This window comes from Microcaecilia unicolor, chromosome 1, assembly GCF_901765095.1.
Source record: "Microcaecilia unicolor chromosome 1, aMicUni1.1, whole genome shotgun sequence".
Lineage (NCBI taxonomy): Eukaryota > Metazoa > Chordata > Amphibia > Gymnophiona > Siphonopidae > Microcaecilia > Microcaecilia unicolor.
In genome coordinates, this window is record NC_044031.1 from 480,262,531 (window position 1) to 480,282,248 (window position 19,718).

At 42.2% G+C, this 19,718-nt stretch overlaps 1 protein-coding gene across 1 annotated transcript in view; it reads left to right on the plus strand.

Annotated features, from left to right (window-relative positions):
* Positions 1–19,718, plus strand: part of MEP1B (meprin A subunit beta) — a 103,255-nt gene that overhangs the window by 57,552 nt on the left and 25,985 nt on the right. Inside the window, exons 7-8 of the mRNA XM_030190134.1 lie at positions 10,408–10,586; positions 17,750–17,968. Coding sequence (XP_030045994.1) covers positions 10,408–10,586; positions 17,750–17,968 — 398 coding nt within the window. The remainder of the gene's footprint in view (positions 1–10,407; positions 10,587–17,749; positions 17,969–19,718) is intronic.

Below are 19,718 nucleotides of genomic sequence, written 5' to 3' on the forward strand. Positions count from 1 at the left end.
CCACACTCAGACTAGTAATCTGTAGTCTCCAGAAAGTATTGATAATCAGTAGCAGGATGAGGGGAAACGTTACCTGTTGGCTTTCATCCTACGAAATGGCATTCAGGACACCACCATAGAATAGCTTTGTGTATAAACACCAAGCCAATAACTCCTTTGCATGCCACATACCCCAGATTTCCTACTAGCAGCAGGATATGTGTTAATCAATATCTATACCTCCTCCTTTATACATTCTTTCTACCACTTGATACAACAAATTGTTCAAGATCTTAAAATACAAATACTGCAAGTTTCACTCTTCGTTACCCCACTTTGCTTGACAGTGACCTTCCCAAAATAAAGTTGGATCACCTTTCCCTTCCTCCTTTTTCCTGTGGGGAATCTCTCCCTTACATCTTTTCAGAATCACTCTAGGGTTGTTTTAAAAAGGCACGCTAGCGTTTTTAGCATATATTTCTATGGACGTCTCCAGCGCGTGCTAAAAATCCTACTGTGCCTTTGTAAAAGACCCCCTCTATCTCCTGTCCATGTTATGGGCTGCCCATCTGTCCTTTTCCCTCCACCAAAACAGGGGCGTAGCCAGACTTCGGCGGGAGGAGGTCCAAAGCCCAGGTGAGGGGCGCATTTTAGCCCCCCCCGGTGCCGCCGACCCCCCCCCCCGCCATTGCCAGCCGACCCCCCCCCGCCACTGCCACCACCAACTTTGCCCCCCCACCAATGACCCTCTCAACCCCCCCTCCCGACGCCAACCCTCCCCCACCGCTGTCGTCATCGCCTACCTTTGCTGGCGAGGGACTCCAACCCCCGCCAGCTGAGGTCCTCTTGCTTCCCACGGAAGGCTTCGTTCTGTTTCTGATGTCCTGCACGTTGTACGTGCAGGACGTCAGACTCACAGAAACAGAACGGGAGGGGTGGTCAAGAGGGTCATTGGCAGGGGGGTCCAGGACCAAATCTACGGGGGCCCAGGCCCCCGTGGCCCAACGTAGCTACGCCCCTGCACCAAAATAATTCTTGAATTGTATTTTTGTTTTCTCTTCTTGATTTCTGGATTTCCCAGCAGTCCCATATTCTTTTTATTGAAAAAAAATACAAACAAGTACTCAATCAGGCAATATAGAAAGTCAGAAAATAGTAATAATATTACACAATTTTTATGTACTGTCATGTCCCAGAAGCTCTAGATGATTAACAGCAACCACTATGTATTAAGAGACCAATACAATATTCCTACAGTATAACAAAGTATTAAAATTATAATATATCCTTCTTCAATAACTACATTTTAAGTAATTTATGAGAGCACATGTGGAGGGGCATTTTTGATATTACATCTAAATCCGATTTTGGATGTTTTGATGAAAACGTCCAAAAATCAAGTTTTCAAACCAGAAAAATGTCTATCTTTTTGTTTCAAAAATGTCTGTTTGCTAGACAGTTTATGGTCAGTGCATTTTTCTTTTGTGACCATTTTTGAAAAAAAAAAAAAATCCAAGAGAAAAATGCACAAAAACAAGCCTTTGGGATGTGTGTGTGTGGGGGGGAAGGCGGGCAGCATTCTTAGTAGACTGGCCACACAGACATCCCAGCAGAGCAGTGGGGCACCCTAGGGGGCACTGCAGTGGACTTCATATAAAATATCCAAGGTACACACCTCACCAGGACCGCCGGGGGGGGGGGGGGCAGGGGGACAAAATTCCCCGGGCCCGGCCCTCCAAGGGGAGTCCGGCGCCGCAGTCCCCTCCACCTGCCCCCCCTCCAGCCACCCCCCTCCGTCCACCACCGGGCTGGGCCCCCCTGAATTCAAATCATAGCGCCTCACCTCGACCTCACTCCGTGTGAAAGAAGCGCAGCAGCAGCAGTCTGCAGATCACCTCCCTTCGGGCCTTCCCTCCCTGAGTCCTGCCCTCGTGCAAGTTATGTCAGATGAGGGCGGGACACAGGGAGGGAAGGCCCGAAGGGAGGTGATCTGCAGACTGCCCCTGCTGTGCTTCTTTCACACGGAGAAAGGTCGAGGTGAGGCGCTATGATTTGAATTCAGGGGGACCTGGCCCGGTGGTGGACATAGGGGGGCGGCGGCGACGATGACCTTGGGATGGGGGCGGCGGCAGGGGCGGGCAACTTACTGTTATCCCCTTACATTGTATAGGGAGTCCTCTATTAAATAATAGTTATATAGGGGTGGTAAGGTATTAGTAAACATGCTTATTGCTATTATGGTGTAAGGCTGGGGAAGGAAAAGGGGGGAACAAATAAGAAGATCCACAAATTGTATGTTTTAAGAATGTTTTTATTTTTTCCATTGATATATTTGCAAGTTCTACAAATAATTGGTCAGTGTCCTGTGTTGTGAACATTTTGCAATAAACAGCTTTAAACATAAACCGGCCGATGTTCAGTGTTAACCAGCCAGGAACGGTTTCTGATCAGTTAAATAGCACTTAGCCGGCAAAGCGCTAATATTCAGTGTGTGATATAGCCAGTTATCTTCGCTGAATATTAGCGCTTAGCACATACCCTCAGATTCTATATATGATGCCTAGCTTTCCGTGCCAATATCCAAGCATATTCTATAACAATGTGCGTAACGTAATTGGCTTAACAAGCTAATCAGTGTTTCTAACAGCACTTAACAAGCAATAATGAGCACTAATTGGCAATAATTAGAATTTATGCACACAACTCGCTAAATGTATTCTGTAACGCACTGTGCCTAAATTCTAATGTGCACAGCCAAACTGGGGCATAGTTATGGGTGGGGAAATGGGCGTTTTGTGGACATTCCAAAATTCACGCGCACTGTTATAGAAAATGGCCCTCTGCTCCTAAATCTACACACTGGTATGTACATCCCATTTTCCTTATTTTAAATGGATGCACGTAGTTCTAGGCGCTGGGATATCAACTAAGCATATTCTATATACTGCACTTAATTCTAGGCGTAGCTTACAGAATACACTTTGGCAGAAGTTTATTCTACATGGACTTTTCAGGTGCCATGTACACAATCTAATCTATAGCAGGTAATCGGCTAGCTGCGAATATTCAGTGCTTCGCTGGCAAGTTTAGCAGCCAAATCGGACTACCTAAATAGCATTTCTATCTTTGGCTGCTATAAACTTAACTGGCCAGTGCTGAATATTCACTTGGCCATTTAAGTTTAAGGTGGCCAAAAAAAAGCCAGATATTCAATGTCGGTCACTGGAGTGGAGTGGAGCAGGTGATTTTTAAGGTGGTGCGGAAGGGGACCCTGGGGGGCTTCAAGGGTGGGGAGTGGACCCAGGAGGCCCGGGGGGGGGGGCACACCCCTTGTTAAAAATTTCTGCCTACGCAACTGCCAAGCACCTTACAATCTAAGTGGATACTTGACGCAATGAGGAATAAAATGACTTGTCCAAGGTTACAAGAAGTGACAGTGGGAGACGTGGGATTCCAACCCTGGTTCTCAGTCCATTGCTCTAACCAGTAGGTCACATCCTTTCCCTTCTCCTAGTTTGGTTGTACTCTCTATTTACCCCTGGGTGTAGACAAGTTTGGAGGTGTCTCTTCTAGTTTTCTGAACCTTTCTAGTTCCAGCATTCATCTCTGTGTTAAACTGTGCTTTTCCTGTATACTTTGGCTTCAGAGTCCATATATTGCTGGGCTTCAGCCAGTGTATTTGGAAAGGATACAATCCAGCTCATAATCGAACGAGAAAAACGCCCAAGTTCCGACCTAAATCGGGAGATGGGCGTTTATCTCACAAAAACGAATAAAGCGGTATAATCGAAAGCCGATTTTGGACGTTTTCAACTGCACTCCGTCGCGGATGCGGACAAAGTTGATGGGGGCGTGTCAGAGGTGTGGCGAAGGTGGAACTGGGGCGTGGTTATCTGCCGAACAGAGATGGGCGCATTTCACAGATAATGGGACAAAAGTATGCGTTTTTAGCTAGAATTTAGGGCACTTTTCCTGGACCCTGTTTTTTCACGAATAAGGCCCCAAAAAGTGCCCTAAATGACCAGATGACCACTGGAGGGAATCGGGGATGACCTCCCCTGACTCCCCCAGTGGTCATAAACCCCCTCCCACCACAAAAAAGATGTTTCACAACTTTTTATTTTGACCCTCAAATGTCATACCCACCTCCCTGGCAGCAGTATGCAGGTCCCTGGAGCAGTTGTTAGGGGGTGCAGTGGACTTCAGGCAGGTGGACCCAGGCCCATCCCCCCCTACCTGTTACAGTTGTGCTGCTTAATGCTTAGTCGTCCAACCCCCCCAAACCCACTGTACCCACATGTAGGTGCCCCCCTTCACCCCTTAGGGCTATAGTAATGATGTAGACTTGTGGGCAGTGGGTTTTGAGGGGGATTTGGGGGGCTCAACACAAAAGGGAAGGGTGCTATGCACCTGGGAGCTCTTTTACCTTTTGTTCTGTTTTTGTAAAAGTGCCCCCTAGGGTGCCTGGTTGGTGTCCTGGCATGTTAGGGGGACCAGTGCACTACGAATCCTGGCCCCTCCCACGAACAAATGCCTTGGATTTATTCGTTTTTGAGCTGGGCGATTTCATTGTCCATTATCGCTGAAAAGCAAAAACGCCCAGCTCACAACTTGGCGAATAAAACATGGATGTCTAATTTTTTCGAAAATACGCTTGGGTCCGCCCCTTCACGGACCCGTTCTCGGAGATAAACGCCCATGGAGATAGGCGTTTCTGTTCGATTATGCCCCTCCACATCTTCATCCATTCTTGTATTCTATAGGAGGAATACTACCAAAACATTCTCAAGCACTACAGCATCTACTATTTCTGTCCTTTATTTTACTTCTGGATCTATATAGTACCATAGCAGCCTTTGGGCTACAACTCAGGATGTTTCCTGTCCAAAAAATGGGGTTTCCAAAAGCTTCTTTCTTAATTTAACAATTTTTTTGTTAATCTCAGTCAGTCTTATATGATAACTTTTATCTCTTGATAGTACCAGGTTTCTCAGTGGGCTAGAGATCTTTATGTTATTTGTTCCCCTCAGTAAGACAAGGAGTGTGATGTAGGAATTGCCATATTGCATCAGACCAAATGTCCATCTAGTCCTGTATACTGCTTCCAAGAATGGCCAATTCAGATTGAAAATAATAAAAAGTGAATATGCCAGGTGCAAAAGTTTATATTTCTAATTGATTCATTAGTATCTTTTTTTTTTTAAGTTGTTAATAAGGCCCCAAAAGTTGACTGATTCAATAGGCCTTCAAGTAGTCAAGTGAAGAAAATTCCACCATTGAACAAATAATCTGACCCCTGTATCCTCTTGTGATTGTTGTTCTCTTTGCTTTCAACAACCATAGGTTCCACTAAGCAGCTTTTTGAGCATTTGAAAATTAAGATAATTCACTTTTACAAAGAAAGGAAACATATAAAAAAAAAGTCTCTAAACACTTCCAGGTAGCAATGTCAACGGTCAGAAACAAGGTTAAGAAATGGAAGTTACATGGAACAGTTACAGTCAGACAAGATGTGAAAGACTAAGAAAATCTCAGATAGAACTGCCTGAAAAGTAGTCATATCTGCAAAACAGAATAGTTGCTTCCGCATGTCTGTCGTAATAGCAGACTTTGAACTTTTCCTCCAGGAACTTGTCCAAACCTTTACTAAACCCAGATACGCTAACTACTGTTACTACATCCTCCAGCAAAGAGTGATCTTCATGGGAGAGTTGTTAAAAAGAAACCTTGTCTATGATCTCTTCACAAAAGTCATTATCTAAAGGTGGAGCAGTGGAACACCTTTGTAATGGAAGGGTTCAAACAAACCAGTCTCTGCCTCCATCCCCAGGCTTCTTAGTTGTTAATGTTGTGCGAACAAAACATTTATTGGACCATGACCCCTATGGCCTACCCTATTCCAATACCTATGATCTAAGGTATGCAAAAGAAAACTTTGATAACCTGAAATATTTTGGAACAAAGTGCTTTGGATTAATGAAACAAAAATTGAACTGCTTGGCCAGAACTACACATTTGAAGAACAGAACTCTTAGCCACTTGCTAAGCATGAAAATGAACCTATTATTCTTTAGGGGTGGTGTGGCAGCCAGTAGCACAGGAAATATTGTGCAAATGGAAGAAAGAATGGATTCAATTAAATATCAACATATTCTAGAAGCTAATGTCCCATAGTCAGTGAAGAAATTGAAGTTGAAAAGAGGTTAGATAGTTCAACAATGTAATGATCCAAAACACACCTCAAATGCAACCATGGTGTTCTTACAAGAAAAAAAATGTTTCTGGGGAGATCTCAAAAATGCAGTGCATGCAAGGAAGTATGAGAATATTTCTGAGCTAGAAAAATTCTGCAAGGAAGGGTGGGGCTAAAATTCAAAAAGCAAGAATAGAGACTGTTAACTGGCTACAGGGGATGTTTGGAAACTCTTATTTTTGCCAAAGGAGGTGTTCCAAAAGTACTGACTGAAAGCGTGCCCAAACATATGCACCTCAGGACAACACAGAGAGGCTTCAAAGCACAGAACGCAATCCAAAGCACAAAAAGTACCAAGAGCCTTCAAAAATGGAACAAGTCCTTTTATTCCACAACATAGATCAGTCTTGTACATAAATGACCTGACACTGGCTGTGTTTCGGTGCACAGCGCCTGTGTCAGGGGTCATGTGATAATAAAAGTCCAATATGGACATGCTCAGCATCTCAGCTGAAGGCAAGAAATAGGAACCTAAACCAGCGTTGGGGATTTCTCTGTGTGCACAATATCATACAATGTTGGCATGCTTTAGCTCCTTTAACAAAGACACTATTAGACTTTTGTTGTCATAAGACCCTGACACAGGTGCTATTTGCCAAAATACATCCCATGTCAGGTCATTTATGTACAAGGCTGATCTACATTATGAAATAAAATTACCTGTTCTGTTTTTTAAGGCTCTTGGTACTTGTTATGCTTCAAATATTAGACGTCTTCGGTCTGTTTTTTGAAGAGCCTGGTTCTGTTCCCATTCCTCTTCTGCTCCTCAAACTTATGCACCTACCATATTAACTTTTTTTCTTTTTTTTCAATCAGTTAAAATCAGTAACTAAAATTTCTGTTCAGTTAGGCATCCACTTAAATATACAGTTTGACCAAGCATAGGTAAAACTTTGCACACAACTGTACTTGAGATTTATACAAGTATTTTTGACTCCTACACCACTTGAGTGATGACACAAATAGCAGGTATAAATTATGTAAGCAGTGTTAACACATGTGCTCTATGTTAGTTCATTTTCAAAGAGAAACTATCCAAGTACTGTCTTTTTCAAAATATGCTGCAGGTACACACAGTAAAACCAACCACATATTTTGCAGCTGTAGCAGGACACCAAATAACTCTTCCTATAGGTACAAGAAGAACATTCTGGAACCATACTTCAGAAAAAGGTGCCAATCAAAGTGTACTAATAGGAGTTCTATTATGCAAAATAGGTCAATGACAATTGAGCTTGAGCTTTTTCATGAAAAATAAAAACCCAAAATTAAGGAAGGAGCTTTGGCCCTCATTTCCCAGAAGGGTTTTAGCTAAGACGGAGGTAGAAGACCAGTAGATGGGGAACCCCACCCAGGGGCCCAGGAAGAGGAAGAAGGATTAAAACACAGGGGTTAAATCAACAGTCCCTTGGAGTCATAAGGATCAGAGCTAAGTGTTTTCCACTATTGTTGAAACTCTTCAGAGAAATCAGTCTGATCCACAGCTGACCCTGTGAGGCAGAGAGTGCCCTAAGGCCTAAGGTCTGCTGACTACAGACAATCCCAGTTGGGGAAGGGATTGGAAGCCGAAAACAGTGGAACCACTACGAGTGTGTTTATCACCTTAAGTGGAAGGGAATAATACACCAGTCCAGGGGCCTATCCTTAACCTGTTCCACAAGGCAAACCTTAAGGTTCTCAGGGAACATCCAAAAGGGTACCAACTAAATTACCACTGGGATCAGGGCCAGCCTTAGCATTTGTGGAGCCCTGTGGACCACTTTGCCCCCCCCCCCCCCCAAACTTGGGAGTTAAGATTTAAAATGAGATGTCCCAGGCAATGTCCCTATGAAGTGCAAAACCAAAAGGGGAGTGAGAGGAAAGAGGTGTAAGGGCTTGCCAGTGGTGCGGTGAGAGGAGTATAGAGAGTCAGTGCTAAGGAGCGGGAGGGAGAGGGAGATTGAAAGGGAAAAGAAGTTTTAACTTTCGGTCAGATGCTAGTTGCACAGCCGACTCAGTTAAGTGCAGGACCCTAGGAGTGAGGGTCCTGTGTGGCCCCTGTTTGAGGTTGATCACAGAGCACAGAAAACCTGTTACCACCCACTAAGGGAGAGAAAGAGAGGATATAGCTAAAAATCCACCACAAAGAATCTTTTTCAGCAGAATCAGCGGAAAAGAGCTATAGTGCAGCCAAGTGAGACTTTGATGCACCATCGCAAGGAGTAGGAAACAATATTTATTCACCTGTTCAGTCTGCTAAAAGTATATGACTGATGACGGAGTTTGAAGTGCAGGAAGCAACTCCTAGGACACAGAATTGTTTCTCTGCTAAAATATAATAATAATTATTGCAGAACATTTACTTTTGTATTATTGACTATCTGTTTACTTTCTTATTATTCTTCTACTGTATATACTTGTTATCTTTTATCATCTTAAAACCAATAATGTTTCCAGTTAGCCTTTTTGCCTGGTTTATTGTACCTACATCTTTTCTTTACTTAATACAGTACACTCACTAATAGGAGCGGAACCCCTAACAGTCTATGTGCCATGAAAGCAAGATGCTTCAGAACATATTTTAGCCATAGGCACCAACTTTTGATTATGTACCTTCCTCAGGATTGACCCTCAGCCCTGACTGCCGAGGGGGGCCAGTACACAACTATGCAGACTGTTTGAAAATTGCCATTTTAAGGACAAGCTGTGAAGAACTTTTACAAAATCTCATAACAGATAGAAGAGAGATTCAGAGGTGTATGTGTCTCAAGGGCTATAAACAGATCAGACTCTCAGGATAACTACAACGCATGTCCACGAGATACATTTCTATAGATTTGGTTTCAGAGACAATTTAATAGAACTTGGTTGCCTGAAGATTAGATCTGGCCTTCCAGAAAACGTTGTTTTGCCCCTTTGAGAGACCCTCTTTTAGTCTCAGAAAGGCTCCCTTGATCTATTAGGACTGCATTGTATTTCACTGATTCTTGCTCCCCATTCCTAAGTGCCTACTTAATGCCAATGCAATGAAGTGCATTAAAAGTAATGTGCATTGTTGTTGCTTTAGTCTGCATTAATGTTAATGCAGAATTAACACAGAGAGAGTTAAAAATACCAAAGATCTGCATTGCATGCATGTAAAACAGTTCATTAATATTAAAATGTTGCTAATGCTAAGGAAACTCAATTTAGCATAACCTGCGAGCAACTAAAAAATGTAATTACATCTTCTTCCAAGTATAACTGAGTATTTGCATTAACTTCCTGGAGCTAGCACGATTCCTAGTTTATACCACAATCATCCCTCAACCCACCACAAGCAAAGTCCCTCTCCCCCAACTGAACAAGATGCTTTGCTCCCAGGGTCCACCCCACTCCCATACAAGAAGGCCCATATAAGCCAGGGAAGGCCATCCTCTAATCCCCTGATGGACTCTCTAACTTGCTTTTTCAAAGGACAATGATCTCCTGTCATAGGATGACACAATAGACTTCTCTCACACTGATACCTCCATTATTCAAAATAGCACTGATTTACTAGATGGAGGCCTCTCCTGGGCCTTCAGGGACTTCCTATCCAGGGGTGCTAGTGAGCAGGAATCCAGGGGAATAGGGCTGCTTGTCTGGCAGGAGTCAGACAGGGAGGGAGATTCCTAGAGGCAGGAAGGGTGGGAAATTCAAGAGGTTCAGAGATTCTTCTCAATGGCGAGAAATTCAATGGGGCTTCTTCAGAAGAAGGTCTCCTTCTCCAGAGGAGAGTAATTTGGTAATTATTATGATCTGTATCAGGTCTTTCATAAGTCCCTGGCAGTAACACAGTCACATTATTGCTTGCAGTAATGCATTGGCATCATTTCCCACAAATCTTTGAGTTAACGTCATTTAATGCCTTGGATATTTAACATGAGACTTTGTAGGAGCTAATACCCATGCTAATATTTGCCAATAATATATGTTGTTAGTCTGTTTTAATGTGGCTTTATATTTTGATCCCTACATTTTTATGAGCTTTCTTTTCCATTCTTAGAACACTACAGCTAGCATCATAAATTCAAAACTTTCATGAGGTTTTCACAAAGACTGTCTTGGACAGGAAAAAATCAGTTTGATAGCTGCTGATCTAGAAACAGTTGACAATTCTAGTTTTCATTTACCCATTATTATAAACAGGCTTTTTCTAAATTTTATTTGACCAGTTGCTACTCTTCTGTTGGGAACCGTCGTCAAGGGAAACAACTACTATCCATTGGAGCTAACTGCGACAGAATAGCCACAATTCAACACGAGTTTCTTCATGCACTGGGATTCTGGCATGAGCAGTCCCGGTCTGATCGGGATGACTATGTCACAATAGTTTGGGACAACATTGAACCTGGTAAATCCATGTATCTTCTTTTCTGTTATGTCTCATTTGTTATCTACGTGGAGGGGCATTTTCAATATGATGTCTAAATCCGATTTTGGACATTTTGCGGAAAATGTCCAAAAATCCAGTTGCAAACATGGCCATTTTCAAACCAGAAAAATGTCCAACTTTGTGTTTCAAAAATTGCCATTTGCTAGATGGTTTTATGCTCATTGTATCTATCTTTTGGACCATTTTCAGAAACAAAAAAGTCCAATGGAAAAATGCACAAAAACAAGTCATTGGGATGTATGGGGGGGGGGCAGCAGGGGGTTAGTGACCACTGGGGGAGTCAGGGGAGGTCATCCCCGATTCCCTCCAGTGCTCATCTGGGCAGTTGGGACACTTTTTGGGGACTTGTTCATGAAAAAAAAAGGTAAAAAAAAAAAGCGGCCCAAATTCTCGCTACTGCCGCCCTTCTTTTTTCCATTATTGGCCGAGGACGCCCATCTCTCCTCGGCCAATAAACACGCCCCAGTCCCGCCTTCACCATGCCTCTGACATGCCCCCGTCAACTTTGTCCGTTCCCGCGACAGACTGCAGTTGGAGGCACCCAAAATCGGCTTTCAATTATACCGATTTGGGCACCCATGAGAGAAGGGCGCCCATCTCCCGATTTGGATCGAAATATGGGCGTCTTTCTCTTTTGAAAATAAGCCTATCAATAGAAATCAAACAAAATAAAACATGGAAAAGAAAATAAGATGATACCTTTTTATTGGACAAAACTTAATACATTTCTTGATTAGCTTTCAAAGGTTGCCCTTCTTCGTCAGATCGGAAATAAGCAAATGTGTTAGCAGATAGTATATATAAGAGAAACATCAAAGCATTACTTTGACAGTCTGACAGAGTGGGAGGGTGGGGGTATGCATGGGGACATCAAAGCATTTCATTGATATTCTAACAGGATGGGTGTTGGTAGGTGAAAGGAGGGTAATAAACAGAGAAATAAACAGAGAAATACAGCTTTATGGTTTATAATGGGTTAGAAAACCCAGATCCTTATTAAGTCCTGTTTGTTGGGTGTCAAAATATTCAATCATTCTTATTTCAAAGGTCTTATGTTCCTGTATTGTTTTAAAATTACCTTTCAGTATTCTTACTGTGAAATCACTGGTGCAGTGATCTGGTCTTGTAAAGTGTTGGCCCACAGGGGTGGGGGCTTGACTGGCACCGGCTATTTTCATGTGATGTTTGTGCAGATTGAATCTTGTCTTAAGCATCTGGCCTATTTCTCCAATATAGCATCCTTCGTTACATTTTTTACACTGAATGATATATACCACATTGGAAGATGAGCATGAAAATAGTCCTTTATGTTGAATATTTTTCCCTTGTGAATGACTGTGGGGTCTTGTGAAATGTTTTGGCATAGTTTGCAGCTGGCTGTGTTACAGGGAAATGTGCCCTTTTCTTTTTCTGTCTGTGTTGGGAGTTTACTTCTGATCAGCTTGCGTTTTAAGTTTGGTGGCTGTCGGAAGGCGAGCACTGGTGGGGATGGGAATATCTCTTTCAGTAATTCATCTTCCTGGAGAGGCGGCTGTAGGTCTCTTATGATTTTCCTCAGTTTCTCCAGCTCTGGGTTGTATGTCACTACAAGGGGAATTCTGTCTGTGGCTTTTTTTTCTTTGTACTGTAGCAGATTTTCCCTGGGTGTTTTGAGGGAGGAGGCAATATTCTTGGAGATTATTTTGGGGTTGTAGCCGTTCTGTTTGAAGGATGCAGTCAGGGTTTCAAGGTGTCTGTCTCTATCCTCTGGGTCTGAGCAGATACGGTCGTATCTTGTGGCTTGGCTGTAAATAATGGATCTTTTTGTATGTGAAGGGTGGAAGCTGGAGTTGTGGAGGTAGCTGCATCTGTCTGTGGGTTTCTTGTATATAGATGTTTGTATACAGCCATCACTGATTGAGACTGTGGTGCCCAAAAAATTGACTTTTTCTGGGGAGTAGTCAATTTTGAATCTGATTGTAGGATGGTATGTATTGAAAATATGAAAATAGCCGGTGCCAGTCAAGCCCCCACCCCTGTGGGCCAACACTTTACAAGACCAGATCACTGCACCAGTGATTTCACAGTAAGAATACTGAAAGGTAATTTTAAAACAATACAGGAACGCAAGACCTTTGAAATAAGAATGATTGACTATTTTGACACCTAACAAACAGGACTTAATAAGGATCTGGATTTTCTAACCCATTATAAACCATAAAGCTGTATTTCTCTGTTTATTTCTCTGTTTATTACCCTCCTCTCACCTACCAACACCCATCCTGTTAGAATATCAATGAAATGCTTTGATGTCCCCATGCATACCCCCACCCTCCCACTCTGTCAGACTGTCAAAGTAATGCTTTGATGTTTCTCTTATATATACTATCTGCTAACACATTTGCTTATTTCCAATCTGACGAAGAAGGGCAACCTTTGAAAGCTAATCAAGAAATGTATTAAGTTATGTCCAATAAAAAAGGTATCATCTTATTTTCTTTTCCATGTTTTATTTTGTTTGATTTCTATTGATAACCTTTAAGAGTGGACTAACATGGCTACCATACCTCTCTACTTAAGATGGAAAATAAGCCTGTATGTTACTATTACTGTGGGCAAACTGGAGGTAATGCTTAAACACAGAATAGAATATCCATTGTTAATATTTGGATGAGCGTCATACCTTTCATAATATTTCAAAGCAAGTTACATTTGGTTACAATAATGATTTTCCTGTCTCCAGGGGGCTTACAATCAGTTTGTACCTAAAGCAGTGTAAAGTTAAGGGGCCCTTTTACTAAAGGGTTGCCGCGTGGCAACCCGGAACTACCGCTGGCCCAACGCGGGTGCTGGTGGTAGTTCCGCCCCCCAGCCTGTTGCCATTTCTAGCGTTAGTAGAAATATTGAAAGCATTTCCTCAGGGGGTTATCTGGCAGTAATGGGGCAATGTTGCGTGCTGCCCGGTTACCGCTGGGTTAGCGCAGGAGCCCATACTGCCACCTCAATGTGTGGCGGTAAGTGCTCCCCTCCAAAATGGTCACCTAGCAAGTGTGAACTTACCGCAAGGCCATTTCATTGTTGGCAATTTTAACCACTGCGGTAAAAGGGGCCCTGCGCTAGTGGGGGGTTTGCCACGCACACAGGCCCCTTTTACCGCAGTGGTTGAAAATAGCCAAAACTGAAAAGGGCTGAGGATCATGGAAGCCAGGTTCAAATGACAATCATTTGAACCTGGCTTCCAGGATCCTCTGTCCATTCCTCTAGCTATGAGAATTAACCTGGCCAATCTAACACTGCAAAGGGAAAGGGAAATGGGACTTGATATACCACCTTTCTGAGGTTTTTGCAACTACATTCAAAGTGGTTTACATATATTCAGGTACTTATTTTGTACCAGGGGCAATGGAGGGTTAAGTGACTTGCCCAGAGTCACAAGGAGCTGTAGAGGGAATTCAACCCACTTCCCCAGAATCAAAATCCACTGCACTAACCACTAGGCTACTCCTCCACTCTAAAGATAACTGCAGTACAGAAAGCAGCATTAATGCAGGCCTTCAAGATCTTCTACCAATCCTATTAATTCCAAAAGAGCAGAAAAACACATTGGACCTTCTACAGCCCTGACCCCCTAAACAGATTTTAAGGGCTCACAGATCTAGTCTTCTTCCGAAATCTGCTAACATTTTAACCTGCATACCAAGAAAGACCAGTTGATTAAGCCTTTTGGGCACATAAACTCTTCTAAGTAGTATATATATATATATATTAGATTTATAGTGGTCAGTTGCTTGTTATGATCACTTCATTTATTGCAGACCTAACTCTACTGATTCTTCCAGTATATTCACTAGTTTGGTTCATAAAATAGGGCATGCCCAAAATGAAAATATTACTGGAATTGTACTGTGATATTAGAATTGCATGATGGTGGTCAGATCAATTTACTTACAGAAACCAGATATTATTAAGAGAGTAATGAAAGTGGTCAGTTATTAGCTCACTATTTAAAAGCAAGATGGAATAGAGAGAATTCAGGCTGCATTATCATCACAGGATAAGTTAATTAGAAAGATAATGAGACTGCCCAACATTTTATAGAGTTCTCTTCCAATATCCATTGATTAGAAAATATATGTACTGAGTACACATTGTATTTCTTAATATACTGGACAAGCTCCAGTTAATCGGCAGGGGAAAAGTAAATTGGACTGTACAATTACCAGATAAACAGATTCAGGAAGCAACATGGGGACAATTTTTAAGGAGATTTCTATTGGTAAAGGGGTTCTTATCTGTGGAATATTTATTTTTCAAAATTGCCTTCCTCCTCTCTGCAGGAAAAATATGCAGTAATGGCAGAAATCCCTACACCTACTTCTTTCTAATTTTTGTGGCATATTTTTGCTTCTGAAAAGTATGCAGGGAAAAGCCTGCCATGGCAAAGCAGGCAGATAGTTTTTGAAAGGGAAATTCTGTGGTTAATTTCTTCTTCAAAATCTGCTTGCCAGCTGTCTCTCTCCTTGAAAATCACCAGGACGTGATGGTTTACAATGGAATTTTATTAAGCTTCTAATAGCAAGCTGATGCCCTAACATAAATTGTATAAAAGCCAAGGTTATACTTATAGTATTGGAGAAACTATATAAATATCCACTGCTTACTCAAAAGAATAGGCTTATCTATTAATTAATCTAAATTGTAAAAATGTATACTAAGACATTGGCACAAGCAAAGTCACAGGAGAATTAATCCACATGAATCAGACAGGGTTTTAAAAGAGTGGGTACTCCACAGATAGTACATAGGTATTGTGTAGTATCCTGAACAAAGCTGTAAGAGTGGAGATTCCAGTTCTAGGAAATGCCTTTGATTTGGAGAAAAAGTGTGTTAGATTTAGGGCCCTGTTTATTAATTAAGCTGTGCTGTAGGTGCGCTAACTTTTTAGAGCGAGCTAATGCTAGAAACACCCATGAGTGTCTCTAGCATTAGCGCGTCCTAAAAAGTTAGCCCGCCTACAGCACGGCTTAGTAAACAGGGCCCTGCGATTGGTTCGGTTTTGGAAAATCTTTCATGAAAATGACACACATGCTGCAGGGAGCAAGGCTGTTAGTGAATTATATTCCTTCAGATTCCACTGTTTTGGATAAGAATATTAGAGAGGGATGTACCTTTTCTCCACATTTGTTTAATTTAGCTCTAGAGACTTCAATCATTGTATTTCCCTCTGCCCAGCCATGAAATCTGTGCTCTTATAACTAAAAATTAGTGGTGCTTATGTCTCCATATATTGCGATGTTAAGTTCTTATACAGTCCCAAAGAACTGTTCAAACACTGTATACAAGTCCAAAATTCATTCCACATTCAATTCCACTCCTACATGGAGCCATTTTTCACTATTATCATTAGCTTCTGCAGGGAGTCATTATTAAACAATTACTTCCCAGAAAAGCTTATCAAAAAATTAAATGAACCCTCCCACACCTCCCCCAAAGAAAATAATGGAGAATCACAACTTATTGTGAGGTGGAGATGCATATTCATTAGGGATATCCTGAAAATCTGGCCTGTTTGTCCCTTTCAGCACTGAACTTGGACACGCCTGCTGTAGATCATGTTGCATTCTAGGTGGGTCATGGGTTGTACATTTGATATACTGCCTTTCTGTCCTGCAACCAAAGAGCTTTAAATCCAATGTGCTAAAGGATGTTAACTCAGGGATTTGTGGGAGGTAATACCAATGCATTACAAGGGGCTAGTGTAAAACATGATAGAGATCATGATGACTAAGAAACTACTCTCTCCTGGAGAAGGAAACCCACTTCTGAAGCTTCGACTCCCTTGAATTGCTGATCTCCAGTTGGCTGCAATCGTAAATTTTTCTGTTGTTTTCATTAGGTAAAGGGTGCTGTACAATACGGTAGTAGTATCCTTCCAGATGAGTTAATAGAATATACTTGCTAATAAGAAAGCCCTGAATTCTATTTATGGCTCCCAGATTTGCACTTCCAAATTTGTGTCCATGCCCAAGATGTGTGTGTAAATTAATTGAGTAATGAGCCCTTAACTGTCAATTATTGGGTGCTAACAACCAATTATTGATGTTAATTGGCACTCATCAGGGCTGGTGTTGGTGGGGGGGGGGGGGGGGGACAGGGCAGCTGCTCTGGGCTCCACAGCTCCAGGGAGCCCCACAGTCCAGGCATCTCTTCCCCTTCTGTCCACCACAGTCCGTCTCCTCCTCCCTTCCCGATCTTCTTTAAAAATCTATTTCCCTTCTCAGAGGGGCCCCGACGCGGCAGCCATTCTAACAAGCTGCCTGCGGCTGCTCTGAAGCTTTCCCTCTCTGACTTGATCCACCCTCCTCTGATGCAATTTCCTGTTTCCGTCTGGGCGGATCGTGGCATAGAGGGAAAGCTTTGGGACAGCCGGAGGAAACTTGTGAGAATGGTTGTCACACCAGGGCCCCTTCTAAGAAGGGAAATAAATATTTTAAAGAAGACTGCAAGGTGAGGGGAAGGGAGGGAGACAGACTGTGGTGGGGAGAAGTGGAAAAGATGCCCAGGCTGTGTAGTAGCAATGCAGGTGGGGAGATTGGGGGGAGGGGGGGTCAAGGATCAGGGGCTCCCTCCTTAATTTCTGCCCTGGGCATCACCATGTCTAAAACCGGCCCTGGCACTCATTAAATTTTTCAAGCATGTCTGGCTGCACACTATTCTATAAGGCATGGCACCCACCTCTACTAGCATGTAACTCAAAAAGGGGCGTGTCCATGGGCCGTGATAGGGGCATTCCGAAGAGTTAAATGCATAGTTATACAATCCTGCCTCAGCACACCTAACTTGGATGCCAGTGTTTACATCAGGTTTCAGTAGGCATAAGTCTGGCACCTAAAGTTAGGAGCAGAAATTGGCGCTAAATGTGATTTGATAATGGGCATGCATCCTTTATAGAACTGCGCTGAGAGCTGATTTTTTTTCAGCGCTGAATTTTGAGTCTCATTTATAGAATTCCTTCCAAATGTATATACAAATCCTTGTGAATTCTGTAAAACTGCAATATGTGAACCTCAAAATGAACTACAGTTTGAGCTTTGAAAAATAAGATTTAGAGCTACATATAACATGATTTTTCTTCTCTTTAGGTAAAGAAAACAATTTTAATAAATATAGTGACAAACAGTCAAGCTCTTTAAACGTTCCTTATGATTACACATCTGTGATGCACTACAGCAAAACAGCATTCAGAACGGGCACTGATTCAACCATAGTAACTCGCATTCCTGAACTGATAGATGTGATTGGACAGCGAATGGATTTTAGTGACTATGATCTCCAAAAACTGAATCGGCTGTACAACTGTAGTAAGTAATGTAATTTCATTGAGTGTCCTCTAGTGTTTGTAAAAGAGTGAAAAATCGATTCACTTTTACCCATTCTACACCACTAAGGATTTTGTAGACCTCAATCGTATCCCCTCCTCAGCTGTCTCTTTTCCAAGCTGAAGAGCCCTAAACTCTCTAACCTTTCCTCAAACGACAGGAGTTCCATCCCCTTTATCATTTTGGTCACTCTTTGAACCTTTTCTAACTCCGCTATATCATTTTTGAGATGCAGCACTGACATAACTGTACCTGAATTTTTACTCATTCTGGGGTCCTTTTACTAAGGTGCGCTGAAAAATGGCCTGCGGTAGTGTAGGCACATATTTTGGGCGCTTGCAGATCCATTTTTCAGCACACTTGACAAAAATGACTTTTTTATTTTTGCCGAAAATGGACGTGTGACAAAAATCAAAATTGGCGTGTGTCCATTTTGGGTGTGAGAGCTTACCTCTAGCCGTTGACCTAGCAGTAAAGTCTCATGTGGTAACTGGATGGTAATGACTTACATGCGTCAAGTGCCACTTGCGGGCGTCTGATATGCGTGGCCGAATTTTTTAGATGTGCATATCGGACACGTGCTAAAAATGAAATTACTGCAAAAGCCATTCAGTAGCCGGGCGATAACTCCATTTTGACGCACATGGGATGTGCGTAGATGCTTACGCAGCTTAGTAAAAGGGCCCCTCTGTGCTGGATGATTTCTTCTTGTTTGTCTTTCTCTGAGGCGTATGGGCTGCATTTTGTTTTCTAAAGCTGTTGAACTCTGCTTTAATCATCAGTTCTTTTCATATGCATTTTCCTGACCTCATCCCTTAGAGAGGAACACAAGTCAGTGATTGGCACTTTATGGGACCTTTCAAATTGCTTACCTTTTTGTATAGATTTAGGCATTGTTATGTTTCATGAAGATATACTTTAGTCTTCCAGGAAATACAAAAATGCATTTATGCCGTCTACATTAGACATTCCTAGAAATGAAGTACTGTACTTAAATATTGACATTCTAGTGCAGAAAAATACCAACTTCACAGCAACACGTATTCATTTCAAATGCATCTCGTTATAACCTGTGACTACTAACATAACAGCCTCTATTCAGAAACAATAGATTCAGCCATATCACCTCCTTTTTTTCCAACGCCACTGGCTCCCAATTAATTTCCGCTTTCATCACAAAGTCCTTACTCTGCCCCATAAAGTGTTGTCCTCAGGGATCCCCTCATATTTATCCTCAACAGTAACCGAATACGCACCACCAAGACTTGTCAGGTCCCTAAACCACTGACGTTTACATATCCCTTCACCAGGCATTGTTATGTTAGAGTCCAGTAGGCAATCTGCCTTTTACTGTGTTGCCCCATCTCTATGGAACTCCCTTCCATCAACACTCCACCTTAAGCTTGCCTTCCCCAAGTTTAAGGCAGTCCTCAAAACCTACTTATTTAAATCAACTTTTGGTGAACATTCATGACCTCTCTTTACCGCTGGGTGGCAACTAATCATGTTCTGTTTTGCTTGTTTGTGCATAGGACCCAAAAGATTAGATGCTAATGTCCCCCACTGATTAATTCTTGTCCTATTAGGCCTATGAATGATTGATACTGCTGTCTTATTTCTCCTGTCATATTGATTATTGGTGTTCCTGTCTGTTTTCATGACTTAATTTTATTGTACATCACCATGCTGTAAACTATGAGTGGTGGTATATAAATTAAAGTTTAAACATAAC